General features: G+C 46.6%; 1 protein-coding gene across 1 annotated transcript in view; it reads right to left on the bottom strand.

Moving 5' to 3' along the window:
* The window catches only part of FBXL18 (F-box and leucine rich repeat protein 18), a 30,362-nt gene that overhangs the window by 8,211 nt on the left and 2,918 nt on the right, over nt 1-19,233 (bottom strand). The window contains exons 2-4 of the mRNA XM_070954924.1: nt 18,773-18,973; nt 16,082-17,637; nt 13,313-13,531 (exon numbers count right to left, since the gene is read on the bottom strand). Of these exons, the coding sequence (XP_070811025.1) occupies nt 13,313-13,531; nt 16,082-17,637; nt 18,773-18,973 (1,976 nt within the window). The remainder of the gene's footprint in view (nt 1-13,312; nt 13,532-16,081; nt 17,638-18,772; nt 18,974-19,233) is intronic.

The raw sequence follows: 19,233 nt of genomic DNA, 5'->3' as shown, positions 1-19,233 counted from the left end.
TATATATTTGAAAAAGCCAGGCGCACGCAGGCAGCTGTCTCAGGATAACGACGGTTAAATAGGATAGGGCAGGAAAGGTGAACGGGAGGTGTGGCAAGAAGGAAGCGGACGTGGATATAACCACTGCAAATGCACGCGCGGAATAAATCAAAATGTTTGGTCTTGGATGCCAGCGGAGTAAAAGCGGGTCATATCTTTTTCAGGGAGGGAGAAGGGAGGCCATTTGTCACACGCACTGGGGCTGCGGTGTTGCTTTCTTTCTGTCTGCCTCTTACTCAAGCATTATGCCATCCGCGTGGCGATGAGAGCAGGACGCTCTCTTCTTCCTCCGCGCCACCCCATTGAAATGGACACTAAAATCCATGTAATTACACAGAGTGTAAATGGACCGGAGTCTGAAAGCGTCAAGGAGCGAGAGAAAGATCTGCTTGCTCTTTAAAATCCGATTCTGGATTTCTAACCCTCTTGACTGCTGAAACAGGGAAGATAACGGGCAATCGACAATGGCTGAATGATACAGTCGGGACTAGATGTGAAGAAATTGGGAAAAACGACCCGACTGGGAAGAATTTGGTTAATACGATTTAGATCCTATTTTCATGCCTAAGGCAGGACTAGAACTCACCGTCTCCTGGTGATAGGCCCAAACGCACCCAGCCGGCTTTCATATCTAAAGTAGGACTAGAACTCACTGCCTCCTGGTGATTGGCCCAAAGTCACCCAGCTGGTTTTCAGGCCCAAGGCAGGACTAGAACTCACTGTCTCCTGGTGATTAGCCCAAAGTCACCCAATTGGCTTTCAGGCCTAAAGTGAGACTAGAACTCACCGTTTCCTGGTGATTAGCCCAAACGCACCCAGCCGGCTTTCATATCTAAAGTAGGACTAGAACTCACTGCCTCCTGGTGATTGGCCCAAAGTCACCCAGCTGGTTTTCAGGCCCAAGGCAGGACTAGAACTCACTGTCTCCTGGTGATTAGCCCAAAGTCACCCAATTGGCTTTCAGGCCTAAGGTGGGACTAGAACTCACCATCTCCTGGTGATTGGGCCAAAGTCACCCAGTCACGCAACTGGCTTTCGTGCCTAAGGCGGGACTAGAACTCACTCTCTCTTGGTGATTGGGCCAAAATCACCCAGACGGCTTTGGTGCCTATAGAGGGACTAGAACTCCCATCTCCTGGTTAACCTCCAGCTGTGTGGACCAACTCCCATCCTTTCAGCAATGGCCATGCAGCCTGAGGAATTCTGGGAATTGCAGTCCACACATTTGGAAAGTGTCGGGAATTGCAGTCCTGTATTGTTTCGTACCAACTAGCCGCAGCTTTTGAGAATAAGTTTTGTCTTCTAGAAAGAAAACAAAAAACAAAAAACCGGCCAAGCTTTAATCCCAGCTCCACATTTATTGAAATTAAAGGTAGCTGTTGGAATCTATTTCCATAAATCAGCAAAAAGCGCACGGACCAATTGGCTGGTTTTATTTCATCAGGTTAACGGCGCCAAAGCAAAAAAACTCCTTCCAACGAGGCCTTCTTTCCAACTGCTTAATCAATGAAATTAAAATAAAATAAAATAAATACATATGAATCCCTGCCAGTCTTAAGGGATAAAACGTCCAGGAGCTGATAGCTCAAACGTGCAAATTCGACCTCTCTGGTCGTTGCTGGCTTGTGGCTTCAGCAGCTGAAGTTTCCAAGGGGGGAAAAAAAAAGAGGCAGGGAAATGTGAGTTGGGACAGAGTTGCCAAGGCCTAACGCCAGGAAGATGCCACCTGGAAGAAGAGAAGGCCCTCTGCGGGTGCAGGAGTGGCCAGTGTCTCTTCCTTTTGGCTCGGTTACCCTGCAGTAAATTCATACCGTGCGCTTTGAACTCCCAAGAATATATGGCAGCTGGCTAAGCACCAACCAGCGAAACATCCTGCGTACCCGAAGGGGAACAGTTGGCACAAGAGGGCACAAGGATGGGAAGAGGCAGAACAGCCCCTTGGAGCCTGGAGGCTGGGGGATCGCTACGGCAGGCAGAAAAAAACACACACACCCTGGGAAGCTGTTTTCCCAACATCTCCGCAAATTAAGAAGTTATTTCAATAATTGGGCAATTAAGACTAATTTATACTTGGGGAAACACATTAATAGTTCAAGCCTCTTGTTCTGCCCCCCCCTCCCTCCCCTTGCCACCCGTTCTTGCATCAAGTGGGTACATGTTGGCACAAACAAACCATGTCAACGAGGCTTTCGATGGGGAGGAAACATTTGGGGGAGGAGGGGGAGGTGGCAAAGGAAGGAAAGAAGGAAGGAAAGAAGGAAGGAAGGAAGAAAGGAAGGAGGAAGGAAGAAGAAGAAGAAAGAAAGAAAGAAAGAAAGAAAGAAAGAAAGAAAGAAAGAAAGAAAGAAAGAAAGAAAGAAAGAAAGAAAGAGATAGATAGATAGTAGGTAAAGGTAAAGGTTCCCCTCGCACATATGTGCTAGTCGTTCCTGACTCTAGTGCTCATCTCCGTTTCAAAGCCGAAGAGCCAGCGCTGTCCGAAGACGTCTCCGTGATCATGTGGCCGGCATGACTCAACGCCAAAGGCGCCCGGAACGCTGTTCCCTTCCCACCAAAGGTGGTCCCTATTTTTCTACTTGCATTTTTTACCTGAGGATGCTACAGGCTTGTGCCTTGGCATGACTGCATCCCACGTTCATTTCCATAGTCCTTATTCTTCTGGCTATCTTATCTATCTATCTATCTATCTATCTATCTATCTATCTATCTATTGAGCACTGGAGCATGGTCTTTGGAGTGTGTCAGTTGCAAAACGCAGGGAAGCTTTTTTTTTTTTTTAAATCCACCCTGCAAAGCTTTGACTTCCAGATTGCAAAGCGAGGGTCTCTCGAGAAGGGGTGTGTGTGTGTGGAAATGGATCCGTACACTTGCAAAACCATTCAGAGGGAAAGATGCGGTTTTTGGCACCCGCCTCTCGATCAAAACTCCGCCAGGAATGCTCCATGGGCCTTCTCTCCTCCCAAAGGGGAGGGGAGGTCGGAGAATAGGGTAGGTAGGACCTGCTCTCTCCCTCTCTCTCTCTCTCTCTCTCTCTCTCTCTCTCTCTCTCTCTCTCTCTCTCCCCCCCCCAGAGCAGAATCCAATTTCAACAAGTGCTTCCTCCACCCTCAAGGAACGCTGCAGCCTGGCCATTTATTATTCATTCAAGCTGACAGGCCGATTCAAGGGCTCCAAGCGAGCAGGAAGCCAAACAGACAATGAACGCTGGAACGAGATCTTAAATGATTCACTGCATTAAGCCCTCCGCGGATCTCGGAGGTGGGGAGCCCAGCCAGCAGACATGCTTAGGCAAGCAAAGAAGGCTTGGCAGCTCATGTACCAACAACGGGCTCTCGGCTCATCACTGGAGAGTGGCAGAGCCCTTTCAAGGTCAGCGGGAGGAATAAGAAAGAGCAGGAAAGAGGAGGAGGAGAAGGCACAATAGAAGAAAGAAGAGAAGGAAAAGAAGGAAAGGGAAAGGGGAAAGGAGGAGGAGGCGGCAAAATAGAAGAAAGAAGAGAAGAAAGAGGAGGAATAGGAAAGAGGAGGAAAGGAAAGGAGAGGAGGGAGGAGGAGGCAAAATAGAAGAGAGAGAAAAAGAAAGAGCAGGAAGGAGAAGGAGGAGAAGGCACAATAGAAGAAAGAAGAGAAGGAAAAGAAGGAAAGGGGAAGGGGAAGGGGAAAGAAAGAGGAGGAGGCTAAATAGAAGAAAGAAGAGAATTAAGAGGAGGAATAGGAAAGAGGAGGAAAGGAAAGGAGAGGAGGGAGGAGGAGGCAAAATAGAAGAGAGAGAAAAAGAAAGAGCAGGAAGGAGGAGGAAGAGGCACAATAGAAGAAAGAAGAGAAGGAAAAGAAGGAAAAGGGAAGGGGAAAGAAGGAGGCAAAATAGAAGAAAGAAGACAAGAAAGAAAAGGAATAGGAAAGAGGAGGAAAGGAGAGGAGGGAGGAGGAAGAGGCAAAGTAGAAGAAAGAAGGAAAAGAAGGGAAGGGGAAGGGAAGGGGAAAGGAGGAGGAGGAGGCAAAATAGAAGAGAGAGAAAAAGAAAGAGGAGGAGGAGAGGAGGAGGGAGAGGAGGAAGGAGGCAAAATAGAAGAAGAGAAAAAGGAGTGGGAGTAGGAAAGAGGAGGAAAGGAGATGTGAAAGGAGGAGGAGGAGGAGGAAGAGGCAAAATAAAAGAAAGAAGAGGAGAAAGAAGGAATAGGAAAGAGGAGGAAAGGAGAGGAGGGAGCAGGGAGGCAGGGGGAGGAGGAAGCGGAAGAGAAGGAAAAATGCAAGAAAGAAGAGAAGAAAGAGAAGGAATAGGAAACAGGAGGAGGAGTGGGAGTTGGAGAAGGGGAAGATGGGACCCACTTTTTTGGGTGGGGACACAAGGTTTACTGTTTTTGAGACAAACACCACCCCGAGACCCAACGCTTTTCCTCACATGATGCACTAGCTGCTCTCCGGAGCTGAGCAACCTTTTTACCTGTCGTCCCGAGTAAGAATTCCTTACTTCACTTTGACAGCACCTGCAGGTTTCTGCAAATTTAGAATCTGCAGTTCTAACTAGTATTCATTTTATTTATAGAATTCTTTATTGGCCAAGTGTGATTGGACGCGCAAGGAATTTGCCTTTGGTGCATACGCTCTCAGTGTACATCAGGAGAATAAAATACGTTCGTCAAGAATAAAAAGATACAAGACTTAGAAATAGTTAAGGTTATTAATAAGCGATCAAATCGTACTAGGAAACAAATAAAAACAATATAGATTGAAAGATACAAGCAACATGGTTATAGTTGTAAGTGGGAAGAGATAGATTTATTTATCTATCTATCTATCTATCTATCTTCCTTCCTTACTAGATACTAGTAAGGAAGAGAAGAAGACTATCTAACTAACTAATTAGAAGAATATCTAGCTAACTACGGCCACTGGCAGAAGATACTTTGGACTTGGGAAAGCATTCGTTCGAGAATGCTAAGGGTTCTGGATGTTATAAAACACACACATACTCTCTCCACAAAAAAGAACCAAAACAACTGAATCTCAATGGAGATTCTCAGCTTCTCAACTGAAGAAGCTTCTTGGATGAGAAGGGAAAGGAAACCCCCCCCCCCCCAAGAAAATCCAGTTGCCTTTTGGAAAACAGCACTTTTGGGACCAAGCAACTGATGGTCAAAGCTGCTAAGGAAATTGGCCCTTGTCTTTTCCCCCTCCCCCAGACCCATTAAAGACCCCCCCACCCCACCCTTCTCTTCTTAAAGGCGTGCAAAACATCTAGTACTTGCTTTCCATTGATCGGTTTTTAAACGGGTAGTGATTTTATTTTCTTGTTTTATCGACAGCTGGTCAAATATTTTTGGTTTGAGTTGCTAGGAAAGGGAGAGGAAGGCAGGCGTCACACCCCGCACCCCCTCCGCCACGAAAAACGCCAAATGCCACAAGAAAAGGATCCTAGAAACTGATTGCTCTCTAAGTGCATCAACAGAGGGATAGAATCGAGATCACGTGAAGGGTTAAGACCGCTTTAGAAGGCCTTGGTGAGGCCACACTTGGAATCCTGCATCCAGTTTTGGTCGCCACGATGTAAAAAAATCTGGACACCTGGCCACTGGCTCCCATTAATATTCATTTTTTTAAATATACGAGTCAGTGGCCAAGCGGCTGAATTTTGATCACGTGACCATGGGGATGGGTGCAACGGTCGTAAGTGTGAAAAACGGTCGTAAGTCACGTTTTTCAGCACCGTCGTAACTTTGAATGGTCCCTAAACAAACTGTTGTAAATTAAGGACTACCTGTACAGAGATTAGAATTGGATAGGATAGGATAGGATAGGATAGGATAGGATAGGATAGGATAGGATAGGATAGGATAGGATAGGATAGGATAGGATAGGATAGGATAGGACAGGACAGGACAGGATAGGATAGAGAATGAATAGAATAAACAATAGAATAGAATAAGAGTTTAGAATAGAATAAAATAGAATAAAGAACGAATAGAATAGAATAAGAGTTTAGAATAGAATAAAGAATGAATAGAATAAGAGTTTAGAATAGGATAGAAAAGAAGAGAAGAGAATAATAATAGAACAGAATTAGATTAGATTAGATTAGATTAGATTAGAATAGAATAGAATAGAATAGAATAGAATAGAATAGAATAGAATAGAATAGAATAGAATAGAATAGAATAGAATAGAATAGAATAGAATAGAATAGAATAGAATAATAGGATGGGATGGGATGGGATAGGATAGAGTAGAATAGAATAGGCGTTTAGAATAGAATAGAGAATGAATAGAATAAACAATAGAATAGAATAAGAGTTAGAATAGAATAAAATAGAATAAAAAATGAATAGAATAGAATAAAGAATGAATAGAATAGAATAAAGAATGAATAGAATAGAACAGAACAGAATAAGGAATGAATAGAATAGGATAAGAGTTTAGAATAGAATAAAGAATGAATAGAATAAGAGTTTAGGATAGGATAGGATAGGATAGGATAGGATAGGATAGGATAGGATAGGATAGGATAGGATAGGATAGGATAGGATAGGACAGGACAGGACAGGACAGGACAGGACAGGACAGGACAGGACAGGACAGGACAGGACAGGACAGAGTTGGAAGGGACCTTGGAGGTCTTCTACTCCAAGAAAGACACACAGTCCAGACAATAAGCACAGACCAACGTGCTTCCTTTTGCAACCAGAATTCCTAAAGAAGAGGTCTCGCCTCACATAGATTTGTCACCAAACTGGCAAGGAATAAAAAAAAAAAAAACCCGATCCTATTAATAAAAACCTAAAAATAACACAGCTCCTATTCCCAATCTCCCTTCGGTTCTGGAGGCAGGCAAGCAAGCTCGGCCATTAATGTCTGGACGCCCAGCCTTAGTGCGGCTTCTCCCCAGAGGTGCTGAGTCCTACCTGTGATCCAGAAATTGAGGCTGAACCCCCCCCCCCCACAAGGATTAAAACCCTGAGTGTTTCAAGTAACACTCGAAAGAGGTTGTCAAACCAGAGGGAGCCCATTTCAGAGAAGAGGCATTGATGGTGATTAATGAGCTGGGGGGACCAGCTCTAAGTAGAAAAGGGGGGGGGGAGAGAGAGAGCGGAATTAAATATTTAAGCTTGACTAAACGACAATTAAAGGGAGTGGATGGGGGTGCGGTAGGGGAAGAAGGAAGATAAATATTTCAAGGGTGTGATGGCTGCTCTGAGCATGGATGTGTATGTGTGTGTGGGAAGGGAGAATACTGGAGAGACTGTTTACGACAACTCGAGGAGCGAAGGAACTTTGGAAAGGGATAAGGAACAAAAAGGGGGGATGCGGTGGCTCAGTGGCTAAGACGCTGAGCTTGTCGATCGAAAGGTCGGCAGTTCGGCGGTTCGAATCCATGATGCCCCATAACGGGGTGAGCTCCCGTTACTTGTCCCAGCTTCTGCCAATCTAGCAGTTCGAAAGCAGGTAAAAAATGCAAGTAGGAAAATAGGGACCACCTTTGGTGGGAAGGGAACAGCGTTCCGTGCAAGTTGACTCATGCCGGCCACATGACCACGGAGACATCTTCGGACAGCGCTGGCTCTTCGGCTTTGGAACGGAGATGAGCACCGCCCCCTAGAGTCGGGAACGACTAGCACAGATGTGCGAGGGGATCCTTTACCCTCTGATACGTAAAAGTGTCTATGTACAAAAAGTTCCTCTGATGCATAAAAGTGCAAGAAGAGCAACTAGGATGATCAAAGGCCTGGAGGCTAAAACATATGAAGAACGGTTGCAGGATTTGGGTATGGCTAGTTTAGAGAAAAGAAGGACTAGGGGCGACATGAGAGCAGTATTGCAGTATTTGAGGGGCTTGCCACAAGGAAGAGGAAGGGTGAAGCTATTCTCCAAAGCACCAGAAGGCAGGACAAGAAGGAACGGGTGGAAATTAACCAAGGAGAGAAGCAACCTAGAATTAAGGAGAAACAACCTAACAGTGAGGACAATTAAACCAGTGGAACAGAAGTTGCCTCCAGGAGTTGTGGTTGCGTCATCACTGGAGGCTTTCAAGAAAAGACTGAGAGAGAGAGAAAGAGAGAGAGAGAGAGAGGGAGGGAGGGAGGGAGGGAGGGAGAGAGAGAGAGAGAGAGAGAGAGAGAGAGAGGATTTGCTCCTCAAAATCCGCTCTTCATTCTCCCATCCGCCCACCCTTGGAAAGACCAGCATCTCAGGAGCAAAGCAAACACTGCTGCTTAATATAAATTTTTGTAAATAAATAAATAAATAACCAGAGAGGGGGGGAGGGAGGAGAAATGAGAGTCCAAAGAGAGGTAAACATTTCTTTTTAACGGTGCCCTGTTTTTTCCCCCAGCTCCTTCTGTCATGAATAGAAAGCTGCTTTTTTTTTTTCTTAAGCAGGTTGGCACCTAGTGGTAGTAGCTCCATTGTTGAAATTCTTTGCTTGGTGTTGCTTCTGCAGTGGGAGTGGGAGGGAAGGAGGGGGGGGAGGAAGGACCCAAGGTGATAACAACTTTTCCTGCAGAATGGGAGGGATGGAGGAAGGGGGGGGCAGGATTTGTACAGGCAAGGATGGATGGAGGGGATGTTTTAAGGAACAGCCAGAGCTCCACCTAGGGGGAAACTCAAGACAGCCTGACTCTTATGAAGAGGAAGAAGATTTGGGGATGAAAGCTACAGGTGTGGCATGGAACAAGATGGGACAGGACCTCACCTGCCGGGAGGTGCCACAGGCAGGGATTTGCAAAGCCTTCCTTCGTTCAAGAAAAACACCTTTTCGAATCAGAAGAAAAGCTGAATATTTAAGGGGAAGGAAGTAAATTAAAAAAAAAACCCTCTTGGTATCTAGCGGCGTGCTGGAAACCCTGACTTGCTACATACATGACGGTTTATTTAGAACATGGTTTGGCGAAGCAGCCGCAGTGAGGACTGTGTAACCTTAAGGAAGAGCTTATGATTGGTGCTAATAAGCAGCAATTTGATATAGCATTATCCTATGCACCATATTGGTATACAAATCAGTGTTTCTTCAGACAACTTTAAGATGTGGAAAAAAAAAACCTCAACTCCCAGAATTCCCCAGGGGACTGAGGTTGAGAAACACGGCTAGAAATCAAACCGAACAATCAATCAAAGAGCCTATAATTTTTTTTTTTTAAATTTGATTTATATGCCGCCCTTCTCCGGAGACTCAGGGCGGCTTACAGTGCGTTAAGCAATAGCCTTCATCCTTTTGTATATTTTATACAAAGTCAGCTTATTGCCCCCACAAACTGGGTCCTCAATTTACCTACCTTAGAAAGGATGGAAAGCTGAGTCAACCTTGAGCCTGGGGAGATTCGAACTTACTTTAATTGCAGACAGCTGGTGTTAAATTACAGAGCTCTGTCTGTTGAGCTATCCAGGCTCCTATAATGACCTATAGGTAAGGCTGGGAAAGACCCTCACAGGAATCCCTGAAGACCACTGTCAGGGAGCATCAAACCCAGCTCTGGAGACGATCCAGAGGCTAGCGGAAGACAGATTTCTCTTGGGCCCGGCTGAACATAGTCGTGAGGATTAGTCGTCTCTTGACAGTCCCCTTCCCTAATCTCCCTTTTTTTTTTTTTTTTTACACAACCTAAATTAACAGCCACACAAAAGACCCACAGGAAGGCTCACCCCCCCTGTGGAGGTTTTCATTAACTCCAGCCCCCCACCCTCCTCCTGGCTGAGAAAGTGGAAAAACCGCATTCTGCCCTCTTCGGCTTTGTGCTTTTGAAACAGGCATCAGAAAAATGGTTCGGGCGGCTGTTTTAAGAAACAAGAGGATTAAGCCGCCCGTGAATGTTATTTCTGGCAGGAATGGCGCATGAAATATTTCCCATATTGTTCCAGCTGTCATCTGCCACCCCATTTAAAGCACTTAGCCGCATACGATTTTTTTTTTCTGCTCCAAAGAGCTACTGGGGGGGGGGGGGGAATTATATATATATATATATATATATATATGCTTAGAGACGAGCCTGGTCTATTGAATTCTACACTCTCCTGTGTAGTGATGACGACCAGAATGAGCTTGGAAATATGCTTGGAGGATGGATGAGGGATTTGGTGCTGTCACAATCAGGCCAGCCCACCTCAAAAAGTTATGATAAGGCTGAAACGGACATCATCCCGAAGGACGAGGGGCTATAAGGTCGTCTGTGACTTACAACCACAACGGGATGTTCGTTGCTAAGCAAAGCGGACGTTAAGGGGGCCCTGCCCAATTTTATAAACTTGTTGGAACTTGTCTGCCGTGGTTGTTAAGTGAACTATGAGCCTTGGTGGCGCAGCAGACTAAAGTGCTGTTAAGTAGCACCAGCTGCCTGCAATTACTGCGAGTTCGAATCTCACCAGGCTCAAGATTGACTCAGCCTTCCATCCTTTCGAGGTAGGTAAAATGAGGAGCCGGATTGTGGGGGCAATAAGCTGACTTTGTATAAAAAAGAACACCGCTTTTTTTTGGGGGGGGGGGGGGGGCGGCAAAAGCCCTACTAAGCAGGTATATACAAAAGTATGAAGGCTATTGCTTAACGCATTGTAAGCCGCCCTGAGTCTCCGGAGAAGGGCGGCATATAAATCGAACCAAGAAAGAAAGAAAGAAAGAAAGAAAGAAAGAAAGAAAGAAAGGAAGGAAGGAAGGAAGGAAGGAAGGAAGGAAGGAAGGAAGGAAGGAAGGAAGGAAGGAAGGAAATAAATAAATAAATAAATAAATAAATAAATAAATAAATAAATAAATAAATAAATAAATAAATAAATAAATAAATAAATAAATAAAAAAATAAATATAATAAATAAATAAAAAAATAAAAAATAAATGAATGAATGAATGAATGAATAATAAATAAATAAATAAATAAATAAATAAATAAATAAATAAATAAACAATAAATAAACCCAGCTTTCCCCACTGTCTTTGCTTGTTGGAAGCCAGCAACCACCTGCAACTGTTGTAAATACAGATAGTCCTCGAATTACGACCACAATTGAGTTTTGCCCCCGTTTTACGACCTTTCTTGCCTCTGTTGTTAAGCGAATGGCTGGCAGCTAGTCACACGGTTGTTAAGGGAATCTGGCTTCCCCGTTTGACTTTGCTTGTCAGGTCGCAAAAGGGGATCGTGTGACTCTGGTTCAGCAGCAACGGTCGTAAGTATGAACCAATTGCCAAGCGTCTGAATTCTGATCACGCGATCGTGGGGGATGCTGGAAAGGTCGTAACTCTGAAACACGGTCCTGAGTCACGTCAGTGCTGTTGTAACTGAACGAATGCTGTAAGTCGAGGATTGCAAGTATACACATTTTTGCCATTTGATGCAGTGACAGTTGCAAGTGCGAGGAGTTGTCGCAAGTTGCTTTTTTTTTCAGGGCCGTTGTAACTTCGAACAGGCACTGAACGAATGGTTGTAAGTGGAGGATTACCTATAACAGGGGTCAGCAACCTGCGGCTCTGGAGCCGCATGTGGCTCTTTCACCTCTCTGCTGTGGCCCCCCGTCGCTCAAAATATGCATCACAACTGCCAATACTCGCTGGCACATGATTTATTGAGCTTTTCAACCTCTGGTAGGCCAACCATGGATAAACCCAAGAAAAGAAAAGTTTCAGAAGAAAACAAAGTTTAATTCAACTACATCGGCTAGTTTTGTGGCCGCTCAAGAAATAGTCAGGCACGGGGAAGGGTTTTTGTGGCTCCCGGTGTTTTCTTTTCTGTGGGAAACGGGTCCAAATGGCTCTTTGAGTGTTTAAGGTTGCAGACCCCTGGCCTCTAAGTATGATGAACCTTTATCAATGCCCAAAGTCTTGGCTCAGCTGCGGAAGCCAAACGCCTTTAGATATTACGAGCGAGAAAGTAGATGTCCATTAGGGGAAGGCAATTCCGGATTCATTGACGAGTCTGAGCTAACCGAGGTGTTATTAATTTTTCATCTCACCATAACAGCACAAACAAAGGACCGCAGCGAAGAATCAAAGGCAAAGAATAATGCGTTATATTGTTCACAGCTTTGCTCTGATCGTTATCGCTTTTTTTTAAGGGATCAGAATTAGGAACGTGGGAGAGAACAGCTGAAGACCTGGTAGCTGCAGAGAGCATAAACAGAACTGGAGATTCCAGTTTAGCCCAGGGCCGTTATGAGATATTTGGGGGCAAGTGAAGGAATGAATATAGTCCTCGGCTTACGACCACAATTGAGCCCAAAATTTATGTTGCTAAGTGAAATGTTTAGCAATAGCACTTAGACTTATATACTGCTTTACAGTGCTTTACTGCCCTCTCTAAGCGGTTTACAGAGTCAGCCTCTTGCCCCCAACAATCTGGGTCCTCATTTTACCCACCTCGGAAGGATGGAAGGCTGAGTCAACCTTGAGCTGGTCAGGATCGAACTTCTGGCAGTGGGCAGAGACAGCCTGCAACATTGCATTGTAACAACTGCACCACTATGGCTGGCTGGCTGGCTTACTTCCTTCCCTTCCCTTCCCTTCCCTTCCCTTCCCTTCCCTTCCCTTCCCTTCCCTTCCCTTCCCTTCCCTTCCCTTCCCTTCCCTTCCCTTCCCTTCCCTTCCCTTCCTTCCCAAGCTATACCATACTTATATACCACTTCACAGTGCTTTTACAGCCCTCTCTAAGCAGTTTACAGAGTCAGCCTCTTGCCCCCAACAATCTGGGTCCTCATTTTACCAACCTTGGAAGGATGGAAGGCTGAGTCAACCTTGAGCCTGGTGAGATTCGAACTGCCAAATTGCAGGCAGCCGGCAGTCAGCAGCAGGAGCCTGCAGTACTGCACTCTGACTACTGCGCCACTGTGGCTTGTTTAAATGAGTTTTGCCTCACTTTACGACCTTTCCTGCCACAGCGATTAAGCGAATCATTGCAGTCGTTAATAACATTGTTGTTAAGTGAACCGGGCTTCCCCATTTACTCGGCTTGTCAGAAGGTCAGAACAGCGGATCACGTGACCCCTGGACATGGTGGGAGAGGAAAGACTTTGCTGGAGAGGAATTCACTGTCAATTCAATAAAAGGGGTTTTTGTTGGGACAAGGCCAGCTTGACACCACTCCCTAAACTGCTGGCATGTTTCCTCTTTGCATTGGGTAGACTGGGCCAAAGTGATGTGGGCGGCCCTTTACATTTTCCAGAACGGCCTTGAGTTTGACACCCCTGAGTTAAAACAACGAAGAAGGAACTGTTCAGAAAGAAGCTGAATCATCATGTTTTGCCCTTCTAATGACCCAACAGGAACATGCCAAAAAGAGAATCCAATGCGGTTTCTTGTACTCACCTCCGTATCAGGGTCTGCTGCAGGCTTTTGCAAAGGGTGAGCGACTCCCCCATGAACATGTGGCACATGATCACCTCGCGGCAGGCAGCCATGAAGGACATCACGGCGTCGGACTGGAGGGTCCCACTCCGGGAGATGATGCAGAGACGCTGCAGGGAGGAACAGCAGCTCAGGGCGTGGAAGAACTGGGCGTTGGCGTGGAAGTAGGGCTGCTCAAGCCTGCGAGGATGAAGAAGAAGAAGGTTGTCAAGCTCGCTTAACAAATTTCTCGCTTAGCAACATAAATTTTGAACTCAATTGCGGTCATAAATTGAGGATTATTTATACCCAGAATTCTGGCATCCTGGCTGGGGAATTCTGGGAGTTGAAGTCCGCTCATCTTCAAGCTGCCAAGGGCTGAGAAACACTGGACTAGGTGACCTGTCTGGTCCCTTCCAACTCTATGATTCATGGCTGGCTGGGGAATTCTGGGAGTTGAAGTCCGCTCATCTTCAAGCTGCCAAGGGCTGAGAAACACTGGACTAGGTGACCTGTCTGGTCCCTTCCAACTCTATGATTCATGGCTGGCTGGGGAATTCTGGGAGTTGAAGTCCGCTCATCTTCAAGCTGCCAAGGGCTGAGAAACACTGGACTAGGTGACCTGTCTGGTCACTTCCAACTCTATGATTCATGGCTGGCTGGGGAATTCTGGGACTTGAAGTCCACCCATCTTCAAACCGGCAAGGATGAAGAATAATGGCTCTTAGGGCAACGTTCGATTCAGAAGAATTGAGGAGACCTTACTAAATATCCTTAAATAGCAAAACAGATACAGAAAAAAGAGGGGGGGGGCAGCGTTATCATGAAGCAGCTGGGAATTTGGGGAGCTATTATCTAACACTCTGGTGGTGAGGGAGGGGGTGAAAATCAATTTAGGGCAACTTTGAAACCATTGTCTTCAACCATGGAGCAGGACTGGGAAAAAAAATCCCATCTTGTAATTTGCCGCTCGATCCACCAGATGGCGCTGTTGCTCTATCATCTTCTGAAAAGTCCTGATTAAAATTTACCTTTTCTAAGTCTTCCTTTGAAGGCAGATAAACATTTATAGAGGTGGAATAGAGTGTTGTGGTCTGCCAGTAGCCCGCGGAGCGGAGCTAGCAGCAGAGTCGGACAGTGAGGAGGCTGAGGAAGAACATGGGCCAGTCCTGGAGTTTGGGGAAGGCCCAGACGAGGGCTCTGTATCGGAGGCAGAGATGGGGCCAGGGCCATCTGGGAGCGATGCGCGGACTCCGGAGCCTCCAGAGGCGGACAGCAGAGAGGCAGAGGAACAGGAGGAGCCTGTTCCTAGTGCACACATGCAAAGAGCTGCCAGAAAGCAAGAGCAGCTAAAGCAAAAAGGACGACTGGGGAGTAAGGCCAGGAGATGATTGGCCCCTCCCATAAGGCTTAAAGGGGCTCTTGGGATCTTTGTAGGAAAGCAACGTTGCTACATTTGTTTCTTGTCGGTGTCTCTTGCTTCTGAACTTCCTGGGGCTTTGCCAAGAAAAGCCTTTGGCAGGGTGCCAAAGAAGACAAAGGTTGGTGATAAGGCCGAAGGACTGTTTACGAAGAATTTGTTTTGGAATTGATTTGGACTAAGCTGAGAATGAAGTAATTCTCAGCTGTTCTAATAAAAGATGACTGTATTTGGCAATAACTACTTGGGCCTAGGTCACAACATAGGGGGGAGAAACAGCTCTGATTCCCAGATATTGCCCCATTTTGCGTGGGAAAAAGGCCCCCTCGTCCTCAGTAAGGAACAGAGCTCTCTTGAATACTCTCAACAAGAAGGACAAGGCCTTAAGGGGGCTTTCCGCATATCCTGGACCAGGGGTCTCCAACTTTGGCAACTTTAAGCTGGCGGACTTTAATTCCCAGAATTCTCCAGCCAGCAAAGCTGTTCCACTGGTTATTTGTTTTAACTGTAAGGAAGTTTCCCTTTAATTCCAGGCTGCTTCTCTCCTTAGTTTCCATCCAAACAATCATTCCAAATAATTCCCTCAACACTGTCAAATTATTTACTAAGGCTGCACTACTATTAATCTTCTCATCGTCCCTATCACCCATCTCCTCCCATTTATGACTGTATGACTACAACTTGTTGCTGGTAACCTTACGATTTATATTGATTGTTTTCCTAATATGGTTTGATTGCTTATTTGTTCCCTATCACTACCATTAAGTGTTGGACCTTATGATTCTTGATGAACGTATCTTTTCTTTTTATGTACACTGAGAGTGTATGCACCAAAGACAAATTCCTTGTGTGTCCAATCACGCTTGGCCAATAAAAAATTCTATTCTATTCTATCCATTGTTTCTTGTCCTGCCCTCTTGGTGCTTTGGAGAATAAGTTTCTTTTATTTATTTATTTATTTATTTATTGGTTCAATTTATATCAAAGAGATAAATACGCAGGGCAGCTTACAATGCGTTAAGCCTTGATACTTTTGTATATACCTGCTTAGTAGGGCTTTCGGGCCCCCCTAAACGGTGTTCTTTTTTATACAAAGTCAGCTTATTGCCCCCACAATCCGGGTCTTTATCCGGGTCCTCCAAGTTGACCCCCTCCTCTTTCTGGCAGCCTCTCAAATACTGGAATAATGCCATCATTCTTTTCTCTAGACTGGCCAAACCCAAATCCTGCAACCGTTCTTATGTTTTAGCCTCCTTTGGGACCATGAAACAGAAGGATCCCTGGGTGGCAGGAAAAGCAAAGGGGAAAAAAAAGCTGCTGGGCTCTCTCACCTGAGATCTTGCAGACACCTGCAGTGCTTCAGCATGTCCACCAGAGCCGACACGTACATCACTTTCCCCATCAGGCCCAGGTTGGCCAAGGAGAGAGTCCGCAGGCGCTGGCACTGCACCCCAATGTTCACGAGCCCGTAGCCCGTGAGAATATTGGGCAACTGAGCCAAGGTGAGGCTTTGCAGGAACGCCAGCTGGCCAATGGCAGCTACTTCAGAGTCCCCGACATGCTGCGCCCGGCTGCAAGGGGGCAGGGAGTTCCGAATGGCCGGCTCGTTCCGCGGCATGGCCGAGGAAAAACTGGAGCCGATCAGCTCTAATTTTTCCAGAAACGGGAGGCTTTCCAGAAGAGTCCAAAAGACAGAGGACGGCGGTCTGGGATGGCTCTGCTCCAAGCAGTTCCTGGGATAAGTCTGCACCCCGATGCGGACTTTTTTCCCGAACCCTTGAGAGACCGAGTGAGCCACCGGCTGCACCGAAGGCTTGTCGACCGTCAGCAGGGTGGCGGCCACGTCAGCCACGGCGCAAACCGGCAGCGCCAGGGAGAGGAGGCCTTTCAGACGAGCGAGGACCTGGCAAAGGTGCTTCCCCAGGGCTTCTGGGCTGTGATGGTGGGCGGCGGAGAGGTTGAGGTGCTTCAGGTTATGGCAGGTGTCCACCAGGGCTTCGGCGATACCGCTATCGATGTCGTCTTCCGCTTTCCGCAACAAGGAATCAGGCGACAGGCAGTGGACGCAGCCGCTCAGGTTCAAGCCGACCAAACTGCCCAGGTCTTTGCCGCTGTTCAACACGCGCTGGACCAGCTGCCCGCCGGACAAACTGCAGCGGCTGAAGCTGAAGTAAAAAGGGTTACTGAACTTCAAGTGCTGCAGGAGGCTGGATCCGTTCATCCAGGACCGTGGCAGCTGAAGGGCGTCTAACGTCACGTTCCTGGCCATGGAATCCAAGAGGTTTTTAACGGCACAGCTCTGGGCAAACCCACCGGGGGCGGAGATGAGGAAAGCGTGAAGTTTTTCCGGCGTCCGGTCACTCAGCACTGCTAAGTACAACCTCACCACTTCCTGGTTGACCGGGCCAGGCGCCAACCTGGCGTAAAAGACCCGTAGGTTCTGGTAATGGGGCACGTTGCTCTCTCCTACCATGAGCTGCCCGGAGATGATCAGACCCTCCCGGGATCGATCGAGGATCTCAAAATACAACAGCAGCTTCTCCAGGCTGGTGCAGCAAGGAACCACCCCGTAGGAGGGCGTGTAGAGAGTCTGTTTCAACTCCAGCACCCGGCTCAGGGTGGCTTTGCACTCGCTGCTCAGGTGGGAGGCGTCGAAGCCGGGGTTCACGTCGATGGCCAACGAGCGGAGGTGCTGCAGGGCCGAGAGCATCTTCGAAAGGCGAAGGGAGGTGAGGTGGCAGCCGGAGAGGTTCAGCTTCACCAAATTCTTGCAGCGGGTCACCTGATCGACAGTCGAGCCAGGCAACCAGTAACAGCCGGTCATGTCCAGCTCGTGGATCTCTTTTCCGATCTCTTTCATTAGCTGTTTCACCTTGTCTTTGTCCACCTGCAGGGAGATCAAAGGATCCTGGTTATGGCAGGCCTAGATTTATTGATCAAGCTTAGGACAACTCATACACGCCTTTTCAGGGACTGAAGACTGAAAAAACCGAATTTTATGATCACGGGCAAGTGCTGGAGAAACTATATGGGAAGGGAATGCGAAAGCAACCACCATTGATTCTGGTGGGAACACCCTAAGTCTTCCCTACCCAAAGGCCATCTTTGATGTTAAGAGGCCTCTGGAAATCTCTTCAAAGCAAAGAAGGTGCATTTATTCTATGTATTTATTTATATCCCACCTTTATTATTTTTATAAATAAATTAATGCAAACACATGCTATTCTTCCTCCTCCTCCAATTTTCCCCACAATAACAGGGGCTGAAACCGAGGGACTGGCCCAAAGACACCCAACTGCCTTTCATGCCCACGGCAGTACTAAAATTCAGTGACTCCTGACTTAGTACCTTAACCATGTTAAAAGCAGATACCCCTCACAGTCGTTTCCTTTTAGCCTGAAAAGGGAAACAACACAGAGACCGGTTTCTCACAACCAGCTTTGACCAACTAATGTTCTTTGGATGTGTCGAGATTGCAACCTTTTAAGGATCCTGGGCAGCTCTATCACATCTGGAGGAGCAACAGGTTGGCAAAAGCCTGCTTTTTCAAGCAGGGAAAATGGTTTTTGAGACTGGGGGATTGGCGGGGGGGGGAGGGCTCTGTCATACAGCAAAGGACAAAATTTCACTCTGTGGGATTGTCATGGGACGGTGGTCTCCAGGTAATTGGATCAAAGAATAGCCTGGCCACCAAACTGAACAGACCTAAGAGACGGTATAAACAGACAAAAGGGGTTACATTAATGCAGAATGGTGAGCTTAGGATAACTCCAAAGAAAATCAATCAATATTTTTCCCTTATATCCTTCTTAAAGTAAAACGAGGAAAGGATAATTCCCCCATCCTAAGGCCATAAGAAAGCTCAAAGGAAGAGCTTTTTAGGGTCATGTCTTCAGTCTCTTCTTGCTGCAGAGTCCTGGTGTGACCGAGAGAGACCCGCTGAGTGTAACTCAAGATTTTTAAACACCCGGTTCATCCAGCGTCGTCCTAATTCTGGATCGTCTTCGGCAGCCCCTGCTCACCTGGTAATCTTTATGCAGCATCACCGTGTGAGTGAGGCTTTTGTCGAGACTGAGAGCGGAGAGTTTCCGACAGACGCTTCGCACGTTCAAGACAAGATCCGACACAGAAGTATATCGCAGGATGTGCAAGAGGATTTCGTCGGAAAACTCCATTAAGTTCATGCCGATATTCTCCTCCTGGTTCTCCTCGCCGGTTACGTCCTGCAGGAGGAAAAACAAGGACTCAGAAAAGGACACAGTAGAAACGAAAAGCTGGGGAAGGAATCGATCCGATTCCTCAAGGCACCCAATCAACTGAGAACTGTTGCGGTATCATTTTTACTACTCTGTCTTGAAAAGACCATTTTGGTGGGTGATTTAATGACACAGCTGGTCAAGGAAGAGAGACAACTATATTTTAGGAGCTGCTGAGACAGCATAGAATGAAACCATTTCAAAATTCAGCACCAAAGGCTGAAGGA

This window comes from Pituophis catenifer, unplaced genomic scaffold (genome assembly GCF_029215685.1).
Source record: "Pituophis catenifer annectens isolate HBS135680 unplaced genomic scaffold, rPitCat1.0.hap2 SCAF_16, whole genome shotgun sequence".
Taxonomy (NCBI): Eukaryota; Metazoa; Chordata; class Lepidosauria; order Squamata; family Colubridae; genus Pituophis; species Pituophis catenifer.
Note: the sequence above shows the minus strand (reverse complement) of the source record. Positions and strands in the feature narration are given on the sequence as shown.